The sequence below is a fragment of the Anopheles gambiae genome, chromosome 2 (assembly GCF_943734735.2).
Source record: "Anopheles gambiae chromosome 2, idAnoGambNW_F1_1, whole genome shotgun sequence".
NCBI lineage: Eukaryota > Metazoa > Arthropoda > Insecta > Diptera > Culicidae > Anopheles > Anopheles gambiae.
In genome coordinates this window covers 49330924-49351407 of record NC_064601.1, presented here as the reverse complement: position 1 = coordinate 49351407, position 20484 = coordinate 49330924, and the positions used below count along the sequence as shown (strand labels likewise).

Genomic DNA, 20484 nt, shown 5'->3' with positions numbered 1-20484 from the left:
GCGAGACGACACATATAGACTGCACAGAGAGCGTGCTAGAGGTATGTGTGAGAGGTGCTAATAGAGCCGCGGTGGGTAAGAGGGCCACTGTGGCCGCTACAGCTGGAAGCTGTGAAGATGCTCAAGTAGAGGAGGGTTGAGCTCCCGAAGAATCAGCAACCCAACGGCAAGACGGCGAGCAAGGCCGGTTAAGGTCACCTGGCAGTGAAAACTTCTTTGGCGAGGGGGGCAAGTTCAATGCTAACTTAGACCACGCACAAAAAACCACCAATCAAACAAATGGACACCCGGTTGCCCACCCTAACAGGCGCCATCCCACGAGCCACTCTGGCCGGAGTCGGGGCGGCGGCGGCGACGGCTGCTAACGGGCGTACGACGGAAAAAACAACTGGAAGAGAGATTGGCGGGTCGGAGGGTTTGAGTGTGGGGATGTGTTTGTGGGGGGGACGTTGTGTAAAGTGGAGCAAACAAACAAACAAAAAAATTGAAAAGAAAGGATCATGTTAGAGCTCACAATAAATATCTCGTTCACAAAGAACAAAGAACCCAAAGGGCGCACACCTGACCTGATCCTGGCGGTTAATAAATTAATTTAAATACGTCCTTCGTCCACGCGTGCTAGTGCGTCCAGGGGAGCGCTAGCCGGTGTGCAGAGGCGGGCGGGCGGGAGTTAGAAATTGTTTGTGTTTGCGCACGGGACTGCAACGGGACACGCCCCGGAAAGAAGGGAGGGCCGGCTACGAGCGAGCGTGTGTGTGAGGGGGGGTTGTTTTGCAAAATAAATTAAATTAATCTAGGCTCGCTCTGGGCACTCCCGTTCCGCGGCGTGCCACGGCAAGTCCATCCCGATTCCTGTGTCCCTCGCTGTTTGTCACTCTCTCTCTCTGTTTATCTTTTATCTTTCTCTCTCACTCTTGTAAAACTATCTCCTGCCACTAGTGGTGTGAGTCCGTTGCGGACGATGCCAAAACCCAAAACCACATCCCCAATACGATTCGGGGACCGGCACTGGGCTGGGACAACGTTCTGAACAGGGGAGGGGGCTTTTTGCTGTGGGGAGGGTGGACGAATCCGGAACCCTGTCTCCCAGTGGTTGGTATCGGGGCGTCGGTGGCGCAGCGGCAATTCCCATTCAGAGCGCGGGAAAAAGCCTTAACCCCACCATTTCGCCCCTCTGCCGGGCTCTGTACGACGGTAAACTGTTGCGGGGTGTGTTGGTCTGTGTGTGTGTGCGTGTACACGGGGGGTACGCGTTGGCTTCTCGCTACAATATGGCAAGCTTACTGAGCGTGAGCGCCGTAGGCCAGGTTCTGGGCGGCGTCCATGGAGCGGGCGTATCCGTGGTGATCGTCGTACGAGCTCGAGTGCGAGTAGTGCGGGTGGGCAACAACCTCGTAGCTCTGTTCGCCCTTCTTGTCGAACAGCTTCTTGAGCGCGATGATGGCGGACAGGATGAGGGCGATCTTTCCGACGATCAGGGCCTTGAAGGCGATCAGGGCGAGGGCACCGAGGGCGAGCGGCAGCAGAGCGGCGGCCTTCAACTTGAGGAGGAGGAGCAGAGGGAGGAGCAGCTTCTTGACCTTCTTCTTCTTGCCACGAGCTGCAGAAACGGTAGGCGAGCGAGAGCGGGAACAAGCAACAGCGTTAGAACTTTCGATTTTCGACAGTCGGTGCGGTTGGGGAGAGCCGGAGCTTGCCGCGGTGACTTACCTTCATCCAGCGAGCGCTGCATGTCCTCGATCGATTCCTTCGGTACCTGGAACTGGAGGGTGTGGGTGCCAAGGAAACGGGCGGCACGCTCAACGAGCAGTCCATCGATCTCGGATTCGCGGGCCTCCGGCTCAGCGGGCAGGGAGATGTCGTTCAGGGAGCGGCCCTTGCCGACTGCCTGCTCGGTCTGGACAAACTTGATACCGTCGGTGATCTCGAAGTCGCCTTCGGCGGCGTCAGCCAGGCGTAGTGCACGCTCCTACGGTGTCATCAAACACATCGCGAGACGGAGATGGAAGAAAAGAGAAGGAAAGCGAACAAATGTAGGTTAGTGTGCAATCGTGCAGAGGGGTTGCCATCAAAAAGCGACATCAGCGCAAGTCGACTGCTCTCCCCGTTTGAAACTAATGCGCCCGTTTGCAAAATTGTATCTGCTGCTGTACGGCAATTTTCTCAAGGTCCGAAAGTGGTTTGACCATAAGAAGTGGATACATATCGGAAGATCGACACCGGCGTCCGGATGGACCGAGTCTTTGTTCCTGAAGAGTGAATGGGTCTCCTCTTTCCGCTTCTCCTATGCCTACTGGTGTAATGTAACCACCATTAGGGCTATACGGCAAGCGATAGTAATTGTAACACACAGATCAGCAACAACGACCGGTAATCGTTCGCACGCCGTGGGCCGGTTAATGATTGCGTCGCATGACGTTCGTTTTCCTCGCGGTGTGCTGCTTTTCTGACTCTGTGGTTCACATTTTCCCTGACTATTTCCAGCTCTCCGTATAAGGTTCAATCGGCTCAACTAGCACGAGCGATGATACATTCGACATTTGATCACACTGTCAACTACTTTTATTGCTTGTGGTCCGTTGTTTATGTTCTATTTTTTTAATCTTTTACTTATTTGCTTTCGTTTCAGCCAGCCTCCTGTCAGAAGACAGATGCAGCGCTAAGGATCTGTCGCCCGTTTCGTGAATGATGTCACCGGCACACCAGAACAGAACCAAGATGGCACAAAAATTGCGGCAGCAGTAAAATAAAACAGAACGGGACGAACTAAACGGCTCGGGCGGCTTACCTTGGCGCACAGCACAATCGACTTTTCGCCACAGTCCCGCACGAACTTCAGGGCGGAGGTTAGTATTCCGTCGGCTTCGGAGGATGGGGCGGCAACGGCCACGGCCAGGACGGCGAACAACACATAGAACTGCTTCATTGCGTTTCTTTTGCTTCTGTTTGTTTTGTTTTTTTGTTTCTGTTAGCTGTCTTGCGATCACACGGCGGTTCTCACAAACACACTGCGCACACTGCCAAGTCCTTTTTGAGCAAATAAATCCTTCTCCTTCTACACACACAAAACACACTCGCACACTGAGGTTTTCACTGCCGAGGCTGTTAATTGTCGGAAAGCAACCGGTGAACTGTGACTGGAAGACAATGCTGCCGCGGGTTTTATTCTCTTTCGCCAGCGCCAGCGATAACCGGGGCCCGGACACCGGGCACTGGCCACTCGGGTCCGGCGGGGGAGAGAGATGGGCCGGCCGAACCGGTGTGGCCATCGACGGCGGTACGAGCGAGTGCGCCCGCACCGAAGCGAGATGGAAGAGCGAGAGATGAGGATGCCGTTCGGGCATCATCATCGCCATCATCACGATCATCCTCGGGCTTTCGGCCCCCGGGGAGGGAGGAACCGACGAGCGCATATTCACACAAACACACCTATGCAGGCCGCGATCGCTGTACCGTTGAGTTTTCTTTCACTTTGCCCATCGACACCTACACGCAAGGGGATGGAAGAAGAAAGCAGTCGCCTGAACGGGTGGATGGAGGCGATGGAGGCGGATGCGGCGATTGGCCTTCCGTACCGACGCCGTTCACGATCACGATCATGGTTAAAGGTTGGAGAAAGAAGAAAGCACGATCGGGTTCCAGCCTGCCTGCACTGTCTCTCCCTCCCTGTTTGCCCACCAAGCCTACCTCAATTTCACCCGTTCTCTTCCATCTTCTCCTCATGGAGCTCGACATACCCCACATCTTCGCGGCGGAGCGAACTCAGCCAAACGTTAAGGAAAGAGAGAGCAAAAGAGGTTCGTCGCCTGTCCGTGCGTTGACGTTGTTCGTTTGTTTTCGGGTTTGAGTTGATCGGTTGTGGGGTTTAGTTTTTTTCTTCTTCTTCTTTTCGTTCGTAACTTCTCCCGTAACATGGATGGGGGTTTGATTTTTCTACCCCGTCCCCACCAGAGTTTCCTGACACCCCTTCCGATCCGCTTCCCTAGCGGAATGCGTGTGAGTGTGCGTGGTTTTTTTGGTGCCTCTCTTCGATCGCACGCATCCGCGGAAGCGAAAGAAGTGTGTGCGGGTGCATACATTCGTTTGAATTTAATTCACATCGTACCCGTATATTTGGAAGCACCAGTACAACGATCAGATAGTACGAGGCAAGAAGGGAGAAAGAAAGGAGGAAGAAGGTGTAGGAGACTCAAAGGCAAGGGGAATGATTTCGCTGGTTGGATTCGTGTGGATTAATTTAAATAATTTTCAAATATTTTTTCTTTCTCAGCATGACGAGCATGAAGGTAGCAAATGTGTGATTGCGGAAAGCAAATTCGAAGGTTTTCACCACAACTATGTGCGCTGGCCTCCGGGCGTCCAGGAGACGTCTCCGTGTGTGCGAACCGCTCTGCACTTTCCCTCGCCGAATGGATGCCGTTCGAAACATTGAAGAAATTATCCAAACTCCTCAAGATGAAAGGTCGTTTTGGAAATTACTTCTAATGTACTCCTAGTACTCCCAACATTCCTAACATCTTGTGCAATCACCTAGACTGCGCTTATTTGTTCTTAAACCTTCAACCCAAACGTATGATGCGTTGCACAGGTGGAATTAAACCGCAAATGCTTACGTCGACATCGCATCAGCGTGTCCGTACCATGGTCGATATCAATCTCGAAATGCAAATCGTATACTTCATCAAACGATTAGTTTGCGTAGCATTGCGTTTGGTGGTGGTGGCTGTTTGCTACTGAGGCTGGGCAATGAAAGTTGTGTGTCAAAATTAGAATTTTAAAGTAGTGCCGGCAACTCGCATCTTTCCCACCGCAAGGAGCAGATTAGGAGCACTTTCTCCCGTGCCAGCGATAGGGATTCCTTGCTGGGTAAGAAGCCCGATCGATGGTCTGGGGTTTTGGCTGAGGGTCAAGTCTAGTGTTTCGTTGGTTGATTTTTCTTTCACTTCACACAAACTTTGTAGGTCACTCGCTCGGTGGCAGCGGCATTTGCATATTTGGTACGCACGGTTTTATCAATGAGTCCTAATGGATCATGCATTAGTGTGGTTTTAAGGAGATTGGATTGATCGACGATCTAACCGTCGCGCAGCAGTTCCTATGATGATATTTTGGAAGTGAGGGGTTTTCCGTGCTTAAAGTGGTCAAACCGTTTAAGTGCTCTAGAATATGCAAACTATAATGGTGTTGGATGTTTGGACATGATAAGGATGTTTATTGGTAGAAAGTAAGATCATTTCCATAGTGTATGAGTATTTCTTTGAATAATATTTTACGTTATATATAATAATATTTAACGACAATTACGTTCTCCGTTTCATTTGGGTCAATATAACAAAACAGCTATTGATAATAATGGTGGTCGATATTCAAATAAATATTGGTACAAAAGTAGTACATTTTGTCATCCTCACGAATGTCGTCGTTTTACTCTTGTCGTGCCGACAGTTACTTTTATTCAGTTGCAAATAGTTGCAAACCATAACAAGATCTAAGGTTCCAGTAATAACAGGGCAATATACGTTATTGTTAGTTATGCAGTTAGCAATATACTAAAAAAGTTATGGTTTAGACTGTTTCCTATTGGTTGTATATTGGTCTTAAAATTTGGGAGAACATATTAATTTCAACAGTTTTTCTCAATACCAAACAATAATATCCTGTTGTTTAATTTCTAGATGGAGATGAATTGGGCCGGTTCCGTGGCTTTCAACAAGCACGTCATGGGTTCAAGCTCGGCATGGACCGAATGTACCGTACACAGGAGTGACTATCTTGATATGGGTTCTATTAGTAGCTGATAGCCAACCCAATCAGTGGTACAGGCAGGCCTAGACCGAGTACGGTTCATGGCGCCAGTGATGAAGAAATGAATATGAATATAACAAGATTCATTACTACAAAGCTCTTAAACTCCCCACGACTCCTAAAAGGCTGAACGTGTATTGTTTCTCTATCCGTTTTTGGGATTATGATCAAATGTCTCGTGAGCACGCAAAAAGCAGTCGATAGAATGCTGTTCGTTATATTTGTGTTATAATTTGATGCATTCAGCAATTCCACTAATCAGACAAAACGGTAAGAAAGTTCTTGTGCACTAGCACAACACAACAAGTGCCCTTTACGAGAAACATATGGCACCGAGTTGCATTCATCATCCGAAAGGGAAAAGACATACAAACGTGTGAGCAGTCTACAATGCGTAGGTTTAACCAGTGGGATGAAGTGAAATTTTTACGGAAAACGATCATCGTAAACTGTGATCGTTAAATTGACCCGAGTAGTACCTGTAGCTCTTTTTGGTAAAATTTGGGGCCAATCGGAACGATCGTCTTCCGTGATTCAGAAGGAGCGCGTCTGAACGAGCGCGAAAGAAGGTAGACAGTTTGTATGAGTCTTGTATGGGCTTGTGTGTGAATGTTTGTTGATATGTGCGTGTTGTTTTATCTTTACCATTCCGGTATCAAATCTTGTCCATCTGGGACCTCTCGTTTGGAAAGCGAGCGACCCGTTTTCTAATCAATCGGCGCTCGTTGCTCGGTCTGATCGGTCCTAAATATATGGGATCCGATATCTCCTGCTCTTTCTCCATTCCTTTCGAAAGAGTTCCCCGTGGAAGGTCGGTTCCCGCAGATGCCGCGTCAGTTTTGGCCGCCCCGGTCAGTTTTGGGACACGGAGTTGGGCTGTTGGGCGCCTGTTTGTGCTGTTGTTATTTCGAAAGTACAATTTCACATTCGATTCCTGTTGCACGGCCACACGGTCGGCGCATGTCACGGTGAACATAGGCAGTGGGCCAGCCTCAAAGCTCAACAGCAGCAGCAGCAGCGGCATCAACAACAATAACAACAACACGCACAAAACACTAAATCGGACGCATTCTCCTCCATCAAATGATAGTGGAAGAAGAGAGGAAAAAAGAAAGAAGCAAAGAAAAAGACCCACCAAGACAACTGATCGCCATTGCCAAGCATCAGCGAAACCTTTTCTTTCGCCGGGAATGATAGTGCTCAGCATTTGGGTCTCCCTCCCCTAACTCTCGAGGCCCAAACTGACGACGAAAGGCCACTTTTCGGGGGAGGCCCATTTGGGCAGGTCGGCTGGAAAAGAGGGCAACGAACGGAGCGAAAGGAAAAGGAAGGAATCGGCAGGAAGCACCAAGCAGCAAGCACGAAGCAGCCAAATAATCGGTCATCGCCGGTGAAGGAAATGCGGCGTGCAAGATTTTTCGGTGATTGGAGCCTTTTTATTGATCCGCCGATTCGATACGATGCCCCAGCTCGTCTCCGCTGTCTCCCCCTGTAGTTATGGTTGGGGCGTTGCGCAGTTATTGGGATGCTGCTGGGTGAAAAACGCTAATTGTGACCTTCGCGTGTCCATTTATTGCACGATCATCGTACGCGGCCGGCTTTGCCCTTTTCGTCGTCAACGGTCAGCTTGGTCGGGGTCTTTCTTTCTTTCTTTCTTTTTGTTGGCAAGCACACCATGGGTAGCTGGAGGCTGTTTTCCTTTCTTTTTCCCCCTGCGCGCGAGGGCTATTCTTTCCGAATGGCTCACGGAAGCAAAACCCGAATTTTTGGCTGCCCGTCAGCCGCGACCCAGTGAACTTCTAGTTTGCGTACACGGTGGGAGGAGAGAGGAAGGCTCGCGAGAAATGAACAGTAAAAAAACATCACCTCTTAGGCCCTCCATCTCAGCCTAGGCACCGTACACCAAATTGAAAAGCGCGAAAATCAAAGCATTGATCGACATCCAAACGTGAGGGCGAGCGTGAGAGCAGTGTCTGGGGGGACTGGTTGGGAGATTCAGACCATTCTATTGGGTTCAGCCGCTTGGAAATACGTCCGTTTGCTACCGTCTCGTGAACCGTTGCCCACTGTTGAGCTCATGCTACAAGATTGTAGAACCGGACAAAAGGGAAGTCAGTGTCAAATAAATATTCCTTTCTCGGCTACCCCTGTTCCTTCCACTCTTCTCATGGGGTAGTTTACGCGGGAAGCCTTATTACTAGGTCAAATTAGTGAAGGCAAGAATTATAGGCCATCCTCATTTTGTGAATCTACCGTACGTTGTGCCCCTCCTGCTGTAACCCTTTCAATTTTGTGGCATTCGACGGATGAGCGAGAAAATGCCAGCCCGAAGGTGGCGGCAGAAAACGATACGAAAAAGAAACGTTATTCAACCCCGAGAATGAAGCAGAGAATTCCGTGATGGGTCGCATCCCCTCTTCGAAAATATCGATCCACCTTTAAGATCCTCGCACATACGTCCCTCATACGCGGATACACACACGCATACAGAGAGCAAGCAGCAAAATATACACTAGGGCTTGCTTTACACACATATTTCGGCCATCAGGGCACGAGGCACAGGAAATCCGATCCATATTCACTATCTCCCGTGCCATCCGTGCCCGACATTTGCTTCGGTACCGGTGAAGATTTAGCGGGACTTTGGGACCAGGTAGATAGGCGGAAGCAGCTGCTAGGAAGGGTTTAAAGGAGCGCAGTGACGGGAGTTCAGCGCCACAATGCCACGCGCATGATATGTATTCAAATCGATGGCGACGCTTAAATGAGGATGTAGCAGGCATCCCCCATTGGGCACTCTTGACAGTACGTTATTACTTTTTATTAGAGAGCGGATTTGTCTGCCGCTAATTTTATTGCGAAAGTTTTAGAGCATTTGTCAGTTTCGAATGGCGTTCGCGGGGGGAGGGAGACGATGGAGATAAAAGTTTTTCGCATTTCGGCGACACTCGTCCCTGGTCCTCGTTGTGGAAATGCATATTTGGCATTGATCCAGCAGATTGTTAGAAGTGAGATAGAAAGAGTGTGAGAGGGAGGAAAAGAGAGAAGGTCGCCGGATTAAATTTTACCCAAAAGAGTTCTGAGCAATTTGCATGAAAGCACAGTTCCGGCTCTAATGTAATGAGTTGCAATTGTGGTAACAGTGGTAGAAATGCGCAACGTTCGTAAAAAAGAGGATAAAATTTGTTAATTTGGTGCGCAAAAGATTGGTATTAAACATTATAGTCAACATAAGCGGGGTTGAAAATTTGGTTTTTTTTGCTAAAAAGTTATGGAATATGCATTTAACATAATTTTGAATATGTTGTCTGATGCTAAAAGAATTTCAGCGGAAAAAGTTGTTCGCGTTTTGAAAATTTCGCAACACCAGTTTATTTATTAAGGAGAGACGGCTTTGACATATTGCTTAGTAGTTCCAGTTTCATTGTCATTGAATTCATAGCCACAACGAAACATTGTGAACTGGTTCAGATTAGAATTTTATAACAAATTGTTTACCTTTAACGGTTTTTTACGGTTTGTAATAATGAACTTGAAAACTAATTTTTTGGAAAAATCTGAGCATAATATTTAAAGCCAAAATGTGAATAATACATACATGTGAACAATACATTGTGGATACAGTTGTATAACCACAACTATCTCAACATCTTCTTTTTGTGGCACAACAACCGCTGCCGGTCAAGGCCTGCCTGTACCCACTAGTGAAGTGGGCTTGGCTTTCAGTGACTTTTTGTTACCGTAGCAGGATAGTCAATCCTACGTATGGGGGCATGGTCTATTGGGGACTTGAACTTATGACGGGCATGTTGTTAAGTCGTACGAGTTGACGACTGTACCACCAGACCGGCCCAAACATCTCAACATCATACAATCAAATAGATTTGTTTCTTATCACATGTTCAAGCTCCTCTTTATTTTCTTGAACAATTACCTTGAACCATTTTCCTTTATAGTATTGATCGTTTTGGTTTGATTATTTTGATTTTATCTCATCATGAATGTAGAATGAATCTGATGCTAAGAGAAGAAAACTGGGAACCTTAATTTTGATGAAAATTTACTCAATACTTGCATTGTCTTTTGGAACATGCACTTCGGCATCTAATCTTTTTGATTTTTTTATATCATAGATAACGTATGATTGTACATTTGTAACACTTCAAAAGAGCTGCTGTTTTCTCATGAATAAAAAAGAGCTGCTCAGAATGTCGTATTACTTTATTTCAATTGAATTGTCCTTCTATTTTGGATATTGTTTATTTTGTATTGAAAAACTACCCGTCCGCCGCGAAGGTTCAACGAGACCTTTTTTTGCGATTGGATGGTAGTCAAATAATTCTGCATGTTCGTTGAATTTCCTCGTCATGATGCTCATGGGGGCATTTACAGCATATTGTGTATTATGTCTCGATTCGTTCAGTATTCTAGGCTGCCGCGATGCTAAACGAGGAACGCAGAAGCGTAATTTATGTAGAAGCGGTGGTGCATCAATTGTCCCTAGCATTAATCCTGCAATGTAGCTTACTTGTGAGACACCACGTCTTTTTTCAAGCGTCTCCAGTCTTAAAAGTAAGAGGCGTGTGTTGTTCGGTGGCATATCCGATGTTCCATTTCAACTTTCGAATAGCATAACATAACGAGACAATTGTGTTTGGATTTCCTCAAGTCTACTTATTGCGTTGTCGCTGTAAGGGCCTGGAACTGTACTCAAGGATGGGCCTAACTTAGGTACAATATAATGATTTTATTCACATTCGACGTCACAGTCGAAGTCAAGGTATAAGGCAGATGTACATGTGATATGTTTTGCGTTATAAGGCTGCATTGTTTTAAAACATAAAAGACTATTGGTGTCTATTAACTCGATTTAACGCCCTTGTACTTTAAACTCAACCCCTTTTACATGCAAGATACTTATAGAAGCTTCTGTATATAAAACGCACGATTACATATAGTACTACGAGCTAAGCTCAAACCATCCCTTATAAAGTGCTCTCCGGCAGCGTAGTGTAATCCGATCTAATTTACTCCCAAAACCCCAATGTCACCAGCTGGCCCGTCTGGGATTAGCTTAGGATTTATTGTGCTGGGTCATGGTGGGCAGGAGCTTGCGCTCGTGCTGTGAATGGATAATAACAAGCGACGGCAGTGTGAAATGTGTCGCAAATGGTCTCGAGAATCTGGCCGGGAATGGGAACGCGCATATTGGCACCCTAAGGCGAAGCACAGACACTTTGAAATGAATAAAATCGAATGGTTTATGGAATTGAAGCTTTCGGATAGCTCTTTTCACACACTAACGCCGACGTGTTGGGTAAAGGACACCCCAATCGGAAAATGAAAGGACGAAATCTGTAGAATGCGACTCGGAAGAAAGATAATCGGCTCAAAGTAGGACAGAAGCTGGTAACAAAGATGCTTTCATCTACCGTTAAGCTGGCAGTGATTATGGCAAGGTGCTCAATGGTTGTTAATTTGTTTAAATCGTTTTCAGAGAGACGATTTGCCACAGATTATGGTGCTATTCGCGTCGCGGAATGGACAAAGCAACGGTTGTTCGCCCGCTGGCCGAACACGAGAAACCTACACGAGACCTCCGGGAAGGGTTCCGCGGACTGTAAGTGTGTGCGCCAAGTAGAGTATGTTAATTTATTTAGCGAGAATTAGTGTGATGAGTAGAAAGATGATCGCTGGCATTTGGCACATGGTTGTGTCTTAATTTTTGTCTCAAGCCGATAGACAATCGATGCTCCTTCTGAGAATGTTTGGGAAGGTTTTGTGGAAGATCCAACTTCCTGCTATTAGTAGTGTCTCGTCGGCAATGGAAATGGTTTTGCAGCGTGGTCGAAACGGAAGGTAAATTAGTCGAACGATTTGTCTGAATCATTGGGTAGCCGGTAAAACACACGTGAAAGTGAACCATTGCACAGCACATCAGTAGATTGTCCTCAGCACTGGGTTATGTTATTATGAGAGCTTGGAAGATGAACGCAGCGACACGGTGTAGGCTCGCGAAAGCTCCCCAGAGGTGGCGGTTTACCGGTCGCCTCCCCGAGGGAGACTGAGGTGACCATGTTGGAGCTCTTGGGGGGATCGTGGGCTGGCTAACCGTTTAGTGTGAATCAATTTTCCCGACCAGAAGGTGATTGTCCCGTCCCGGAGGATGGAATGGAAGGCAGAGCTTGAGCATGGAGGAAAATTGGAAAATAATTGTGGTACCGATGTGGCGTATCTGGAGGAGGAAGAAAGAAATATGGAGGAGGGAGGCCTGATCTGGAGCAAAGCGAACACACACACACACACACGCATATCGTGGAATCGTTCGCAGTATCACCTCACCCACCTTCGAGGTCGACACTCGGCGGCCGGCCGGTCTGCTGGTCATTGCCGTTGCACCGAGGGGCGGTGTGGGTCGTCGTACGAAGTCGTGCGTATACGGCACAGTGTTTTTTTTACGTGATTGTGCACAGTGCTGGCTTCTTTCTTCTCATTTGGGAAATAGGCAACACCTCCCATCGTGTTGGGTGATCGAACCGATACCGGTCGAAATGGAAATGGACTCCCATTTCCAGTGGCGGTGAAAACGCGAACGCGCGGGAATATTAAAAGTACATCCGATTGGAACCGCCCGGTGTTGCTGTTGCTGGTATACCACTTTCTCAAAAATTGCCACCTCATACGCACACACAAACACGCACACTTACACGTGCGCAAAGGAACGTGGCCAAGGATGGAGCAGTTGCGAATCGGACGCCATTGAACTGGAGCGAATCAATTTTCCAAGCTCCGGTCAGTTTTTGCTATTGAGACGGAGCGCGGTACGAAAAGTGTCGGGCCATCGCCAGCCCGGGCCGGTTAGGGGTTGCCCCCTCCTGCGGATGTGGGCTGTGCCCGGACTGCCCTGCATTGCGCCGGATGATTACTACCTCACGCATCTCATCGGCGGATGAGGGCGCATGGCGGGAGGCTTCATTTTGAATTTGAAGCGTTGCACAGCTCGAATGGTGGGATTAGTGCGTGATAAGTTTCCGTGTATGGTTGCGCTGCTGGTGAGCGCGGAAAGCTCGGCAAAGAGCCTCGGCAAAGAAAGGATTGCTTCTTTTTCCACTTCGTTCTATTGCTATTGATGATGGCTCTATTTGTAAGGAAATTGATTGACGTCATTATGCTCACGGACTCGCAGCGTTAGGCTGAGGGGTATGTCTGGCTGGATGTGCTGGGTGTACCGTAGTATGCGGGACTATGCGCAGGCAGACAACCCTTTTTTTGTATGGGAACGTTGGGCATGAAAAACCGTGTACTATAATTGAGGCTGGTAGAGCTCACCATGGCTTAGCGAGAATGTTGTGCCTAGGCCATTTAATGGAGGGCGAAACGAGCAAATTGTGAGGGGGTCAAAAGCTTTGTTATGACAAAAAAAGAATAATTAATTTCGAAACAAAAAAATAGGTTCATCTTCCAGACCTTGCACTCTTAGAAAGTAAGAGTTCTGCACTTTACAAGCCACTTTAGTGCAAAACCAGCAAGCAGCAAGGCATTTGAGACAGAAATTGACCAACAATTGAACCATCTTCATCAACGACAACATTGGAGGATGGGAGAAAAGAGCTCGGAGAAGAGAAGCAACTAAAAAAAAATCAAAATGGTGCCACTTTCTCAGCCCGCCAACGTCAGTGCGTGTGCGTGCATGCCGGTGGAATCCTGTTTGTTTCGTATTTATTTGGTAGATTGATGAGTGAACTTGGTGACTGGTTGGAGAAGATGTGTGTTTGTGTTTGGGTGTGTTTGTGATTGCTGGTGAGCTGAATTCAGCGAAAGTTTGGTGACAGCACCTTCGCTCAACTCGTGCGTGGAGGGCGTAAGTGGGGTGGCCTTAGCGGTGGGAGTCACCGGGATTGTCACCGTTTGGCTCATCGTACGGGTGGTAGAGAAGGTGTGGATTGCTGTTTTTTGTGTCGTTGTTATTGCTGTTGTTATGTTACTCTTGCCTCGAAGCAAAATGCATACGGGAAGAGAAAAGCAGGAATTTGACACGCAACTGTGAGTCACCCCCGCCGGCACCGATAGCGCTCGTTTGTGCGGTGGTCAATGTAGAACACTGCCATGGTGATGTTGATGGGCGGGCCACGGCATAGCAACAATGTTAGGCCTATGTGGCGGTATGTACGCTGGAGCGTAATTAAATGCCAGCCTGGCTCGGAAGCTTAGCTTTGGTCGAAACTGCTTTCAGCCCTGGGGTGTGGGTATGTGCTCCGTTTTGCCAATTTCGTTTCGAAACGGTGTGTGTGTGTGTGTGCTCCTCTCTCTCCACAAGATGAGCGTAGAAATGGACATGACGGCGATGCAAAAGGGTGCAAACTGGAGGAAAGGTGGGCTGAAAGTGAAAGCGATACGGTGTAAGTGGTGCGATTCGCACATTCGTGGTCGGCTGCGTTGGACGAGTTTCGAAACCGACGCGTTCATTGCCATTGCCAGGGCAATGGTGGCTTGACCGAGTGCGTAGCGGACAGTGGTTAATGTTTCCCCGTTCGGGTTCGGTGACGTTGACATGTCAGCTACCCTGCTCCCTCCCCCTCTGGGTTGGGAGCCAGTCTCGCGAATGTGGCATCACCGTGCTTTTAAAACACAGCCTCCAGCACGAGTCGAAGTCGATGGAAGTTGATGGAAGTCGTCCATCTTCCGCCACACTTAAAGGTCCGTTGGTGTACGAGCGGCTGTTGCTTTCCTTTTTCTCTTCGCGGCGAAAAGAAGCCACCCAAAAACTCACCCCATCGCCGTGTCCCACGGTTCCCTTTTCTTTTCTGCGGATCTTTCGCACTCCGCAACAGGTGAACGGCGTTTCGTGCCAAAATTTGCATACGGTGACAAAGTGCCGGTGCCGGATTCCGCTCCCATCTCGATTCCTGGGACACGTCGTCGTGGGTGGGTATGTAGGTGAGGTCACAATCATCGCCCCGGCCCTCTCCCTCGACCGGTACGTTGGGGAATTTCGGTGAAGGCAGAGCTTTCGCTCTCGTCTGAAGCGTGATGCGACATTGCAAGACAAAACACGGCTCGAGGGACGGAAGATGCACTTGGGGGACGGAAGATGCATGTTTGCAACAACAAAAAAAGTGCGACGCGAAGCGTGAGTCGATGAAGCGAAGCGAAGGTACTGCAAGGTGAGAGAAAACAAGTATGTAGGACTCACGGCCGGATTCCAGGGCAACTTGAGCATACCGGAGTAAGACAATTGATTTCGGAGAGAGAGAGCAAGCGCGCGCCAGGAAAGTTGTTGAATGTTGATGGGCCACACCTGTTCTTGAACCATCGATCGATGCGATATCGTTGCACATTGTTGCCAAAATGTCGGCGAGTGTGTCAATCAGCATGAGGTCGAAATGGGCAGTGAGGTGGGTAAGAATGTTCAGATCGAGAAAGTAAGACGATGTTTTTTTGAGTGTAGAGTTTGAAGACCCAGAAAGACATTTCGCACAGTGTGTGTGTGTGTGTGCGTAGCAGCAGGAGGGAGAGGCAGAATTAAGTAGTTATGCAGAGTTACACAGTGCTGATGCACCTGTGGCTTGAGATGCAGACAAGGCTAGCTCCTACGAGTTTGTTGTTGAGCCTCCAGATCAAGCTGATGGTGATTACAGCCTGCAGGGTGCGAACTGGTCCGAATCCTACATCCTGCTTGCAGCGATTTCACTACCGATTTCCTTCCGTAATGAGTTCGGCATTTCCTAAGGGGTGTGGTGGTGGTTGGAAAGTTTAGCCAGGGCGCGTGCGCTCCTCATCGTCGTCGGCAGCAACAACCGTGGGAAGGGAAGGGAGGATGCTGGGTTGACACAATCGGAGCGGTGGTTCCGTTGCAGAGGTAGGCAGTGGCGCAGGATTTGGAAACGCAACGATTAGATCCTCTGGCGTATACCGTTAGCTTTGGGGGAAGCCTTTTTTTTCGTCTGCGTGCGTTTCCGTGCGCTGTGACGTTTGGGAAGCTTTTCCACCGCGGAGTGTGTGCGGGAACAATGGGACGGGCGCGGAGACAGACCGGTTCCAGGAGCAACGGTACTGCCCTCTCGAGCAGATGCTGTAGCAGCACCCAGCAGCAGCTACTACGACTACTTCCGTGCCACTTGCGCTGGCACAGACGAAATTGTGCGGCAGCAGCACCCTCTGGCACCCAGCGCCGGTTGATTAGGGATTTGCATTATTTATGGTACTGGCTTCTTCCCTTTCCTCCGAAACAAAAGGCTGGCCGGAAAGCGAGAATTAGGTTGAACCGTTGGTCGACCACACCGCGGTCACCAGGTGAACGCACGCGTCCAGCAGCAGCATCAGCAGCAGCCGTATCCGGCAGTTTAAATCGCAGACTCCAAATTCCTCCTCCCCGGGTCGGGGCTGACTGGGGCCGGGGATACAAGGGGCTTGGTAGGCGTGGTCCGATAGGAGAGCGGCGCGCTTATTTATTGCCATCAATTAAGGTATATATTCTTAGGATTAGTTACGGCCGGCTAGTGGTAGCGAGGTGGTGGTTGGTGGTTGTTCCCTGTTGCGCATTTGGAAATTTGTTCGTCCCCACAGCGCACGAATTTGGTTGGCAATTTATGCAGCGCGCTTCGTCGAGACCAGGTCAGTCCACGACTGGGGTTAGCCAGTTTGTAGGAGCTGTGACCGCGACGCAGCGTTATCGACATCAATATGAATCCGGCAAGGGTTTTGGGCTATTTTGATTTTTTGGGCTTTTAGGGGCGAAACGTTTTAATTTGTCTCCGCTGTATTGTGAATGTTGGTGCGTGTTTTTTTTCTCGGCTAGATGAATCGCTTCATCAACCCCGGCAACGGTGTGAGCGTGTGGATGTATCAGATGTGTGACCTGTGGGGAGCATTTAAATCCGGGAGAAATCGTACAGAACCTGAGCAGGCAATCTTACGTGTTGGTTAATGCTGAATACTGTCGAAACCGGGGAGGAAAAAGAAGAGGACGGCAGCGATGTTCTCAAGACCACACTCCATGTAACCAAGTTTCACCGATCGTTAATTTGCTGCACATAAAAGCCATGGGTTGGAAAATCGGGACAAACGAAGTTTTCCTGCATAATCAATGGCCGCGGCGATACTTAGCGGCCGTGGGTCCATTTTTCACAACTGGAATGAGGTGTTTGAATTTTGTCTGGTACTGTGGTGTTGTTTTTGCCTTGTTTTGTTTGGTTGCTTTCGCCGTAGTTCCTTGCGTTCCCCGCCGCCCGGTTTTAGATGGCTGTGCCAGGGAACGAGCTTCCGTAAAACAAATAAGCACAGAGAGGCATGGAATTACCTATTCTTGTGTCTGCTTTAGCGGTAGCTTCAGCATACCACCTCACCACATAAAGACTCCATTAGTGGAATGTTCATCTGCGTGTGTTTGTCTGTGCATTTCGGTTATTGTGGCTTAATTTTCCTTCAGTACGTGCAGAGAAACGGACGCACTGGAAAAACAACAACCCCGGACAGCCACAAAAGCATACCATTCCAGCAACGAGCTACCATTAATTTTCCAATCAATGATTGGGTAGCGTTGTAGAGAGGGTTGGATTTTCGGCACTCGATCCATTTTGGCAATGGCTGCGAAGACGGCAAACCCATCGGCGGAAAGTTCGCTGTGCCTCCAACAGCAGCGGACGCCGTGCGCCACCAATCAAAATTAATTTTCCCTCGTTAACCACATTTCTCCGAAGATTTGTGGGACGCGTTTCCCGGCCCGGTGTGGTGGTTGGAGGTCAGCAGAAAAAGTAAACTATAACTCAGCGCCCCGTGTGTGGGTGATTTTGGGGTAGAAATACAGTTAATTTATAATGATACTGGGTACGTCGCGATCGTAGCCAACGAATGGTTTTATGAATTATGAAGCCACATAAGGATGTTTGTTAGCGTTTGAAGATAAGCTATGCTGACCAATGGTGTGTAACAGAGGAGAATTTGTTTTGTATTTGACAACATTACTTGTATTGGAAATATACATCCCTCTCTAAATTAGTAGATATAATTTTAACTACAGTATGTTCTTGAGTTACGCACAGTTCATATTTCATGTTTTACTTTGATAAAATGTTATCGAAGAATTGTGAAATGTGGAAGAAAATGCATTGTACTGAAATTTAAAAATCGTTAAAACGTTTAAAAATGCATTTTTTTGCATGAATCGTAGTACATACATTATTTAGTGTGTTGTGTTCTAATTTAAACTAAATTTATCCATTCTTTATACATTTTGATTGGAAAACGTGGTATTTGACTTAAGCGGAAGACTTGTAAAAGACAGTGAAATCGCACTAAGATGTACTCTCTTTAAGATAAATTTTCATATTCCATACATTTTATGTCTCTTCAAGACGAATATCTCCCTGATGCCGAATATACTCGAACCGGAATTCAGGAACTTGCGACCGTGAAATTCCGGAACGTGTATTTTCGACCTTAGAAACAAGCTTCAATCACAAATTTCGTCTTAAAGTTGAGAATACAAATAATCGATCAAACGTTGTCTATAAACACAGTGCAAGATAAAATATGCGTGTTGTCAGTGTTAGTTATGCTTCATTACCTATTTTTCATGACTGCTACTTCGAACAATATCATCTTCGTGCATCTTTTACACGGCTTGTTGTATGTAAATTAGCCTCTTCCAATTCAATGAGATTGATCTGATGCGGCTAGAGTTCAAGTGTGGAACTGTTTGGTACTGCTCATTTCCACCTTTGAATGGTGCCACAAAGTACCAAAAAAGAAAAAGGAGGTAAATATGTACGTTTCGGTCGACAAGGTATGAAGCGCGTCGTTCCCGTTAGTCGCACTTTATTCGCACACCGGGACCCGAAGAAGATTGGCAGTTGGACGGTACGTAGCTGTTTTTCACCCGGAAGTGCTCGGAAGCGATCGGTCGTTATAAACATGCGAGTTCGTCCAACCCAACCGGCCGACCTGCTGTTAAACTGCCAAAGGTTCAGCTGATGGAAGAAGAGACTATATTCCAAACAATGCAACAAAAGCACAAGGAACTGCAAAGAATAGTAGGCGAAACAATAAAAGCCACTGTGCCGAAATGTAATAACCCTCGATTGGAGGAAAAGAACGACGGCCAGTGATCGTGTTCGTCGTTGCGCAACGCTGAGAATCCGTAGCATGCTGCCCGTTTTCCTTGGCTTGCCATTTGTGGTGGTACAGATTGTGTTGTGCTTCCCTCTTCCGTGCTGCGAGTGTGCCACGCCGAAAAAAGTGGGACTTTCGCTTGACCTGTTTCCGAACGGGGATCTCATTCCGTCCCACTCCGATAGGGTGGTATCCGATCGCTTCCAATCGGTGCGGACGAGGGAACCGAGCCACCACATGAGGTGGTAGGCGGTGAGCGGGTTTTGTGATGGACGGTACAGGAAATTTACATATTCATCCTCCGATTTCCAAATCCGAATGCTTTCGAGCTGGCCGAATGTCGCGATTTGACGGAACTAGTTTTTCCCTCTACACCTTCCCCGGACCCGCGGTGGAAGATTTGTTTTACGGTTACTCTTCTTCTTGTTATCGTGCCGTTCCAGGTCAGCGATCAATGAACCCCGGGGCCCGAGAAAATTGTACAAATTTCTCAATGATCAAAGAAATTTGATAGCACTCTTACTCCGGAGCACCGATCGGAGGATAAGCAATGGGACGGCCATATCGCCCCGTCCCCTCTCCCATACCGCTGGATGCAAAAGCCAAGCCACGCAGCGCTTCAAAAGGTCTCCAAGCGCGGCTGGCGCTTGGTAAAAGTTGGATCCCGCGAATGGAAAACTTTCTTGCGTGTTCGAGAAAGTGAAAGAGATAAAGTCGTGCGGACGGTGGCCAACAAAGTCCGGTTCGGGCGATGCGGGCTACCGCAGATCTGGGAGGTTGGTCGGAGAGAAACAACAACAGAAGCAGCATCAGCAGCAACCCACAGTACAGTGTCAACGAACGTCAAACGCTTCGGCCACTGTCTCAGAGTCTCGCGTCTGGCCGTGGTGCATCCGTCTGATCGTCTGGATTGACCAGCTCCGGTCCTATGTGTGTCCATTAGACCGGTGATTATCCAATTGCATTGAGTACAGGACTGTTTTGTTTCGACTCAAAAAGGAAGTCTCGTTGCCTTCCGTTTTGTGTTGGCGAGTATCGGGTGGGTCGCGTGACGGGCGCGATTGCACGAGACACATTGTCGTAAGAAATTACTGCATCGTAAACGCCAGGTTCGCTTGTGCGGGTCTGGTGCGGTTGAACATGCTGCTGCAGCGAAGTGGTTAGGACGGTTTGTATTGGGTGCGTGTGTGATGATCGGCGTGATTCATACTCATGGTTTGAATGAAGTTGTAACAATTTAAAAATATGTTGGTTGAGGAATTTAATTACGTTTATTAAATGAAATTTTTGAAAGTAATAATTTTTATTAGAAATCAAATTAAAATTATTATTAGAAATAACGATTTTTGATGATTTGTAATCTGAACGATTTTAAACGTGAGTTTCAAGAGAAGCAAACTGCAAGACTGACGAAAGTTGAAAAATAATGAAGACTTATTAATTAAAGGACCATTCTCTAGTAACAGTAGAAACAGTATGTAAACATTTTGATTTATTTTACTCAAATATTTGTTATAAACAAGATAGCTTATAGCGTAATCTTCAGCTTTTCTGTTTTTATCAAACAGT

General features: G+C 47.8%; 1 protein-coding gene across 1 annotated transcript; it reads right to left on the bottom strand.

Annotated features, from left to right (window-relative positions):
- Positions 1-484: 484 nt before the first annotated feature.
- On the bottom strand, positions 485-3146 carry LOC1273955 (uncharacterized). Its single transcript, XM_313009.6, has 3 exons — positions 2789-3146; positions 1711-1969; positions 485-1600 (listed from the first exon to the last, which is right to left on the bottom strand). Exons 1-3 carry the CDS (start codon positions 2924-2926, stop codon positions 1281-1283), a joined length of 717 nt encoding a protein of 238 aa, XP_313009.1. The 5' UTR covers positions 2927-3146; the 3' UTR covers positions 485-1280.
- Positions 3147-20484: the final 17338 nt, after the last annotated feature.

Bases quoted from the DNA above. Each gene is read 5' to 3' on its own strand.
- LOC1273955 (XM_313009.6), bottom strand. From the start codon at position 2,926: ATGAAGCAGTTCTATGTGTTGTTCGCCGTCCTGGCCGTGGCCGTTGCC. The intron at 1,970-2,788 runs GTAAGCCGCCCG...ATGACACCGTAG, and splicing joins CGATTGTGCTGTGCGCCAAG to GAGCGTGCACTACGCCTGGC. The intron at 1,601-1,710 runs GTAAGTCACCGC...CCGTTTCTGCAG, and splicing joins GCAGCGCTCGCTGGATGAAG to CTCGTGGCAAGAAGAAGAAG.